We start from the raw sequence: 9,628 nt of genomic DNA, 5'->3' as shown, positions 1-9,628 counted from the left end.
CACTTCTGTTCTTGTTCCTTACTTAGCAATATTCCATCCCATTTTAGCAATATAGCTACAACGGTACAACTCTGTCTATCTGCGCTGTCAATCACTGTGACACTAGCCAATATTATTAGTATGTGGTAATATTTGTTTGGATGACTTGTGTCTTGGAAGACATCTTCCTACCTAGTTGGTGATGGCTGTATGAAAGGCTGGGAATTGGCTTCTGTCCAAATAGGAAGAAAAAAGGTGGGGAATTGGGTTATGTTAAAAACTTGTTTTTAATGTTGTTGCAGTTTTAGTGACTTTTCTGTGCATCTTTATTGTAACCTTGACTGAAAAGGGCATAAAAGTTATGTATGTGGCACAATTTTTCACACCTACTGTAATATATCTTTTTATTTTATGTATTTATTCAGTTTTGTTTTTGTCGATCTGTTTAACAATCTTTTTCGTATTTTTATTCTTTATAAGAATTAGTTGTATGTATTATGTCTAATATATCATTATATGCATACAGTTTCTTTGACTTTGTAGTCAACTCTAAACGCACATGTAGCCTGATGGCTACAGACAGTTTAATATTTAATTCTTTATTTTCTTTTGTCTAATGGTTTCAAAATGTGAATGCTTACAATTTTTGTCACCTCCTCCACGATGGCAGTAAATCTTTCCTGTCATACCCAGTTGGCTGATATCCATTCTGAGCCATGCTGCTATGGAATCCTCTGAGCACATGTTATTCTCTACTACTAGCACAAAGGTCATTTTATCCCACCAAGACACCGTGTTCCATGTGCCGATTGCTCAGTTTGGACTGGCTTAGGGGCATAAAACTACATGAGTCAAGTATGCTACACTTATTAACACCTCACTGACATTTACATGAATGCTCCCTATAAAAATACCATTCAGTCCCAATGCAATGACCACCTTATCTAGCTTTATCTAGTCTTGTCATCACATTTTGTCACTGTGAAAAATATAGTTTGAAGACAACCAATTTGACCACAAAACAAGAAAAAAAACATATCAAAAAGAAATATATACGAAAAACCACATTGACTAAATCTTAATTTTATTAATAATTAATAATCTTAATTAACTTGTTTGGTTTTTCCTTTTTTGTTACTTGACTTTCTGTTTTAGTATCTTAAAATCAAACCTAGACCAAGTACAGAATACTGCAGGAATTAGAAATGTTAATATATATATATATATATATATATATATATATATATATATATATATATATATATATATATATATATATATATATATATATATATATATAAACCCTATTATATTAGTTATATTAGTATAATAGTTATATTAGTTTAGAAAATCAAAATCAGTAAAACATTATCAATACAATAAAAATAAAGACTTGTGTTTAAAGTGTTTTATTATAATTAGGAAGTACAAAATCAAGAAGGTGCGTGGGTAGAAAGAAGGCAGCTGAATGCTCTTGGCATATAAACTTACACAGACGGAACACAATTTGTATTCTTTGAGTGCTAAAATATTTATGAAAAAAAATTCTTTTATTGGGTTTAACTGTATATCATAATGCAGAGTGAAAATGTTTCTGCTCTATGGAATATTTTTCATTAATTTATTCATTCAATCTCTCTCTCTCCCACTCTCTCCCACTCTCTCTGACAGTTGGCCCAATCTAAATCCTACTATGCCGACTCATGGTAAAATGAGCCATCATCCGTCTTGTGTAATTCTGTTGTCCTAATTGGAAAATTCCTAAGGGAATGTAAATTATACTCATAGTCACTCTGAGGTTATCTCAATATAGTACCAGTATAAGGCCCATAACATGCAGACGTGCGTTTTATTTTCTCCTATTATTCCAAAGCAAATATGTGTGACATATATTAATCATCTTAGTGCAAGAGAAAATACAGTATCAAACATACAGTCAATTAATTTAGAAATCCAACATATTCTGATAATACAAATAGTAATTGATACACTTAATAAAGAATTAGTTTGATATGCTCAGTGAACAAAACATTTCTTAATACCTGTCTTAATACATGTCTCAAAACTTCTTAAAGATATTGCCATAAACTGAACAGCTGGCAATCACTTTGTAATTATTATGCCCTTCATGCAAATTTGTTCCGAAACTGTTGGTCCCCATAATGGAAGTAAACCCAAACTGAGCCCCCATCAAAAACCAGGATTGAGGTTGAAGATACAAAAAAATTACTTCTGAGACATTTAATTTTACCAACTGATGCTTGTTCTCTTCTGAATTAATGAAATATTTGATCAGTTGCTTCAATTGTGTGCAAATTGCATCATATCTTCCAAATTAGAATTAACGTAATGAACATATTTTCATACACAAAATGTTTGCATTTTGTGAGACAGCTACTATAAGGAGTTTGACTTATTTTGCATAATAAACCTGGAACTTGCATCATGCACTTGTTGCCTAGTTTTGTGCTTTCACAAAACTAGGCAAAAAAAGAGCTCACAGAATACAACCAAAGCTGTTATGATATTTCAAATCTGATTTAAAACCACAGCTCCACACTTCAAGAGTCTTCACTGTTAGTTCCAGCTGTCGGCCGTTTCATTTCTTCAGTGAAAGATAATGAATTCTAAGCTCTTATGTCTCAAATGCACTAATGAAGGTTTTTTATGTAATCTCAAATAGTGCAAATAATTCATTTGTGTCCCTCTAAAAATATTAAGTGATTACCATGATACCATGATCTTTGGGTTTCTGATTGATGTCGAATCCTGAGATGTTGTGATCTAGACTCAGCAGGTTGACACCACCTATAAGCCTCTCAATGAACAGAACAGTCCCATGTGCCCAGCTGTATTATGGACCTTGGCCCACAGCTGTACCGGGGTTTTGACCTAAAAGGAAAAAAAAAAAAACTCTAGTTATAAGGAAAACTGTTGTTGTGTTTTTACCCTCAGGACTTTTTCCCCCCTTTTTTTTTTTTAAGTTTTATCAAACATAAAAATAATATTGACGTTTTTAATTCCAGGCCTCTAGTAAAAACTAACTGTCAGGCAAGGAATTAGTGTGGCATGATTACTTTGAGTCTATAGGTCAATGACAAGACATGTCATAGAAGCAAATACTTGGGCTCAAACTGCAATACTAATTTACTCAGTAATGTCAGTACAACCTTGGTTTCATTAGTTAGATAGTTAGGGTGCATTATGTAATTTGTGAAAAATCCTTATATTATGTTACAGTATGTGTGCGCTAGCAGACTGGAGACCTATGTGCATGGTAGAGAAATAACAATTATCCATTTTATGAAATGTCATTCTGCAAATAGCTCGCAATATAGACTTCAGTCTCGGCTTTTGACCTGGGACCATGTGATCATATGACCTTGTATGGCTGGATTTTGACTTTCTGATATGGATATTTTCACTGTTACTGTATTCCAGGGACTTTGTTTGACTGAAAACTTTATAGGTTAAATTGTTAAGAATTATACTAAAAGGACAAAGCTAGCATTATAAGGGAGACATTAGGATCATAGAGATTTGAGAACTTTACATGCACCCATGCACTGAACTAACCAGCTCTCCTAGAAAAGGGATTGATGCCAGCAGCTTGGGTCCGTGATAGCAGCATGGTAGAAGAGACCTTTGGTGGAGCAGGGAGGGTCGGATTGGGTGATGACTCCTAAAAGAAATTTTTGTGACTTTGAAATTTTGAAAAATATATTTGAACCCAACATATGATCAAGGTTGATAGACAGACTAAATACACCTAATTACACATACTACACATGTAGTGTATGGCCATATGGCAAAAAATATCTGGAAACCTGACCATCATACTTATACGTGTATATTGAACATCCCATTCCAAAACCATGGGCCTTAATATGGAGGTGGTCCCATGTTTGCTGCTAAAACAGGCACCACTCATCTGTGAATGTATTCCACTAGACTTTGGAGAGTTGCCTGTTGGTATTTAATCCTCAAAAACTTTAGTAAGATCTGGTACTAATGTCAAGCAAGTAAATCCCTGGTGGGCATTTGGCATTCCAATTCATCAATTCACCCAAAGGTGTTTATTTGCGTTTGGACCACGGCTAACAGCAACCATGTATTTATGGAACCTGTTTTGTGTACAGTGCTATTGTCATGCTTTAACAGCTGTAGGCTCAGCCCCTTGTAGTGGGGCGAATGTTTAGGATTTTTTTTTTAAAAATTTTAAATCAAAGACATTCTTGACAATTGTGCACTTTGTGGTAACATTTGGTTAAAGGCCCACATATGGATGCAATGGTCAAGTGTCCCCATACTTTTGACAATAATGTACACATACACACTGTGCAAGTACAATTAATTAACATAAACAAGTCAACAGAATGTTCATAAAACATTTAACATGTGATTCCATTTACATTTATTTTCAAGATGTCTTTTGTGCTTACTAATAATATGTGAAGCAGTAGTAGTATAATTACCATGAAAGCAGGTCTGTTTTGTTCATACTGTTCCTCTGGAGTTTCTTTTGGCGTTGACCTGAACCAGCCACTAAACCATCCTGATTTTGATTCCTGTTTAAAAATAAAAACCAAAAAGAAGTTGTATTAAAACTTCAACAGGATTTATAATGTTTAATATATGTTAATCACTCACATTTTCTGATTTCTGACTAGTATTTTCATTTGTATTAGCCTGGGTAGGAGGCGTCATGCTCAGATCAGCACTTCCCAGAGCAGTTCCATTAGGAGCTCCCATCTTGAAAACACAGTTTTTTAAAAATGTTATAGAGCAAGAAATAAGCAATAAATGTGCTATACTTACTTTTAGTTTCCATGAAAAAAAAACATCATCTGATTACTAAATACTGATTGCTAAGGTGAAGGATGATGGCTTTATTTGCCATTAGGAAAGGGAAGGGGAAGTGAAGGGAAATCTGAGAAATGAACATTAAACATTATCTAATTTCTTACCATGTTATTACCAGTGGAGACGTCAACATCTGGGGAAAAATATTTCCATAGAGAAAATTGATATACAAAGATAAACTAGTATACAGTTTGCGTAGCACATTACAGGTATTATGTTTAGCTTTAAAATGTAGATAATAGAGTTATTAACAAAGGCATATATTCTAAAACAAATAAAATACACTAAGAAACATTAATTTACAAACATACATTCACCATCATCAACATTCACTAAAGAAAACATTCAACAATGCCAATATTCACAGATAAATATGAATTCATCAACAAACAAACATTCAACACACCAACATTTATAAGCCAGCAAGCATGAATATCCACCAATAAACATTAACGTTCACCAAGTCCCATATTCAACAAAGACCAATATACACCAACACTTAACTTCATACACAAGTACACACAGCAATTTTTAGTAAGTTACACACACCCACATTCACCAACACGTACTGGCATTCACTAACGTACAGCAACATTCACCAGCACACAGTATTTGGGTTTGTTGGTGTTTCCTAATTAAAGCCCAGACTGACCCAATGTTTTCCAACAGCATTCTAACCTGCATTATTGTGGCTGTTTGGATCCAGACTGGATGCAGCCTGATGGTATGATGTGTCAGGATAATTAACACCATCCTGAACTGTAGGAATTGGTAAGAGTTCAGAAGAGACCAGATTCTGATGGGAATACATGGGAACAGGAGCATAGATTTGAGGAAGTCGCTCTTCAGGAGCACACGTTTGGGTTTCTGGGATGTATGACTGTTCCTCTGGGAGGTAGGAGGACTGAGGATGTGCTGTAGAATGAGAATGATTGAAATGCACATTTCCTGAACCATTATGACTGTCCTCATTAAGTGAAGTGTGGATCATCTCACTGGTGGAAAGTTCATCCTGGTTAAGATCTACAAAAACATAAACTGTTTACTTTACAGCATTAAAAATATTTCAGATATGAACACAGAAATGGCTACAAAATAAAACAAATTCTGACAAATACATTTAAATTTAAGATGATTTTTTACAGTAAAAATTATCAGTCAGTTTGTCCTATTTTCTCTTGGAAAGAAATGTATTGCTGGCACTGTATATTATTGTTTTGTAGAGACATAACAGTTTGCTGAAAAGAAGATTAAAATCAATTGTCATCTGAACTTTAATGTACAGCTACAGTAACAGTGACAAACTTCAAACTGAAAACAGCATTTTAATTGTTACATTTTGGAAATACTAAGCATTTGTTTTGTTTCTGCATATACTGTACTTAGGAACAATGCCCATTGCCATATTTTGGTGTTTTGTAAAAGCAATGGGATCAGATCCCAGTGTACTCTGGATGAGATTATGAAGTCTATAGCCCTGATCCAGTCAGACTCCAAATGCCATCTAATACATTGCATCTGACCTAATAACACCACGGCTTGGCCCTTAATGAACCCCCCTGATGTTCTCTCTACAGTAAATGGTGAGGGTAGTCAACAGTAAACAGTATTGTAAAATTGACTTTACAATGTCTCTCATGTGCTACTGTCTCCTGATGGATGTGCTGGTAATAAAATTAATGATGTGAATGTGCCCATTGTGGTAACATTGTGGGACACTAATTTACCTGCACGCTCCCTGTTCTCCTTTTGGTTCCACGCAGTGGCTTTAGCAGCTAAGTGGAACAAACTATCACTGGCAGAGTTCTCCATCTACAAACACACATGCTTTATTGGGACTGCTATATAAGACATAGATGCAAATAATTACAGTAGAGAGAAAATACATACAGGAAGACAGAAATGTTGAAGCATAGCACAGAGTGATTATGTAGGAATATAAGAGCTAATGTAAATGTTCTGATCCAACACTGATAGACAGCAGTACTAGGACTGAACTCATAACATTTTGAATTCGATTTGTATATATACTAATTTGACTGATATATTCTCAATAGTTTGCAATTGTTTATTTACAATGTAAATAACATATTTAAATGGTATACCAAGCCTTTAACCTACATTAGCCTTGTAGCTACAGAGCAGACTGCAGCCTAAAAATAATCTATAGTTCATTTCTTAAAAACTGATACATGATTCATTATATACCACATTCTACTAATCATTAAATGTGATTTAATGTAAAAAGAAAATGTGTAATTTTTACTGGACATTTGGACATTTACTAGCTACAGACAAAAATGTCTGTGTTTTCATCCTCCCAAGCAAATCAACCAGTAAACTACGGTCAGAGTGATGCACAGATGGAATATGAGCTCACCTGCAGATGCTGCCGTAGGAGAGACAGCCACTCTGGATCAGCGCCTGTCTCACTTATCTGCGTTTCAGAATGTTTGAGCCTGTCCACCATCTGTGGATGCAAACAAATACAATGAAAAATACATACTTTTATTACACCAAACAATGTTGCTGCAATATCTTTCTCCGGGCCTGAATCTTGTTCTGCTATGCTGTTACACCATGCTGTTTTGTATAATAAAAAATGCTTGTATTTTAGATACCACAGATATCACGGAATAGAAAAAAAAATCTCTAATATCAATCTTGTCATTCTTGTTACAAATTGGTTTGCCTCAAATGCCTTTAAAATAAATTTCAAACAGTTAGGAATCTAGTGAACACTCTGGATCTCAGAGACAGACAGATGGACAGACAACCCATACACATAACCCCTCCACCACATAATAGTGGAAAGAAATCAAATTAGCTCTCCACCATTTATAATAAATTATAACATCTAGTTATAACTTCAAACATTGGGCTGACCTCCTACCCGAGTCTAACGCTTTTGTGAAGTTTTTCCAAATTATGTATAAAGAAAGAAAGTGATTCTAGCCACAATATAGCCTCTACTGTTTTTTTGTTTTTTTTTGCTACTGTTCTTCAAGGATTTATTCTTTAAGGATTTCTGTTTCTCAAATGCAGCGTGCACATAGCTGAGAGTCTTTATTTAATGAGCGTGTGTTACCTTGATAACTTCCTGTAGCAGTATGAAGTTTGGCTCTTGTACAGTGAGCAGAGATTTGGCTACAAGCTCACAGTAATGAAAGGCCTGTGAGAACAGTCCGCAATCCAGCAATCGACATGCATACACAAACTTATATACCTGAACAAGACAAACCACAGCAACAATGGAACAAACAGGAAATAACCATCAGGTAAATCATAATTTATTTAACCAAATGTTTTATTTCATTGAACCGTCTTTGATGCTAATTGGTTAAATCAAAATAGAGACACTCTACAGTACCACTATAGACAATCTATTTTAAATCATTCACTTGTCAAATATAATTTGAACTACATTACAAATTCATTGATTAAGGACAACTTCTTGTCCTGACTGTACATAACACTAAAAGGGAACAGAGCAGACGTACCAGAAAAGAAGGGATGATGAAGGATGGGTTTCCCAATCTCTGGCTGTATTCAAAAACCTCAGTGCAACGAATGGCTGAATTGTGACAGAAGTCAGCAAATGAAGTACTGCAGGATTATCATATCAACAAGAGAAAATTTAGTTAAAAAGAAGCTTTTAATACAAGCCTGGTGTAATTAAGAATAGAAACATGTAATACAGTTTCAGGCATTCTGAACCTCTTCACATGATCTCTTGCTTCTTTACCAATAAAATCTGCAGCCCAAAATCCAGCATAATGCTGCCTTATTTTTATAAAAAATATCTCAGCAACAGACAATGACTGACATGGACAAATAGACAAAGCTCATTATATATTATTATTATTATTATTATTATTATTATTATTATTATTATTATTATTATTATTATTATTATTATTATTATTATTATTATTATTGTTGTTGTTGTTGTTGTTGTCAAAAGTCATTACACACATAACTTAGGAACATAACATGGAACACAAAGCAATATCCACAAATCAGAAATGACTAACAGTTATTAGTACATTACACTTTCATCATGTTGCACAATACTGTTGAGGTCATGGTAAAAGTATAAGTATGGTTCAGATACTTCAATTAAAAAATCTGATTTAGTCTAGATATCAGTAATCTTTGTGTATATTATGTACCATTCATAAAGCATTGCACACACTGAGAATTGCAAATATTATTTAAGATAAGAAGAAGCATTTCTATGTAGACACAGACTCATTTTTTCTTAAAAACAGAGAGCATCCACTTTCAGGGGAAACACCATCATTAACATACTTGTCTGTTGTTGCAGTGATTTATGGTACTGTAAAGTAAATTAGCTTTGATTTTTTTCTCCATGCTATTAAGGAAGTAAATGAAAGAGGCATCGCAAAGATCAAAATTCAAGAACGCTGCAGAAATAGCTGTTAAAGAAATGAGCTGCCAGGCAAAATACAAATTAGACTTCTGTTGCATTCACTTTTATTTATATAGCACCTTTACTAAAAAACCTTTCTAATAAGCAAGCCACAGGCAACAGTGACAAGGAAAACACAAGCTAGACACTCATAAGAGAACATATCCTCTTCTGGGTGACAAAAGGTAATGAGATTTTGAGTTATTACTTACCCACAAATGTATGCTGCATAACATTTCATTTATATCATTTGGCAGATGCCCTTATTATATTTAACCCACTTATACAACTGAGCTATGGAGGATTAACGGCCTTGCTCAGGGGATCAGGGGTGGCAGCTTGGTGCCCTGGGAT

The 9,628-nt window shown here is 34.3% G+C and overlaps 1 protein-coding gene across 1 annotated transcript in view; it reads right to left on the bottom strand.

The window, feature by feature from the left end:
- Positions 1-1,372: 1,372 nt before the first annotated feature.
- sec16b (SEC16 homolog B, endoplasmic reticulum export factor) overlaps positions 1,373-9,628 on the bottom strand; it is a 19,548-nt gene continuing 11,292 nt past the window's right edge. The window contains exons 15-24 of the mRNA XM_060867831.1: positions 8,343-8,448; positions 7,931-8,068; positions 7,223-7,312; positions 6,570-6,654; positions 5,521-5,865; positions 4,947-4,975; positions 4,630-4,731; positions 4,455-4,547; positions 3,556-3,661; positions 1,373-2,871 (exon numbers count right to left, since the gene is read on the bottom strand). Coding sequence (XP_060723814.1) covers positions 2,834-2,871; positions 3,556-3,661; positions 4,455-4,547; positions 4,630-4,731; positions 4,947-4,975; positions 5,521-5,865; positions 6,570-6,654; positions 7,223-7,312; positions 7,931-8,068; positions 8,343-8,448 — 1,132 coding nt within the window. The 3' untranslated portion in view covers positions 1,373-2,833. The remainder of the gene's footprint in view (positions 2,872-3,555; positions 3,662-4,454; positions 4,548-4,629; positions 4,732-4,946; positions 4,976-5,520; positions 5,866-6,569; positions 6,655-7,222; positions 7,313-7,930; positions 8,069-8,342; positions 8,449-9,628) is intronic.

The sequence above is a fragment of the Tachysurus vachellii genome, chromosome 4, assembly GCF_030014155.1.
Source record: "Tachysurus vachellii isolate PV-2020 chromosome 4, HZAU_Pvac_v1, whole genome shotgun sequence".
Classification (NCBI taxonomy): Eukaryota; Metazoa; Chordata; class Actinopteri; order Siluriformes; family Bagridae; genus Tachysurus; species Tachysurus vachellii.
The sequence above is the reverse complement of the archived record's forward strand: the minus strand, read 5'-3'. Positions and strand labels throughout refer to the sequence as shown.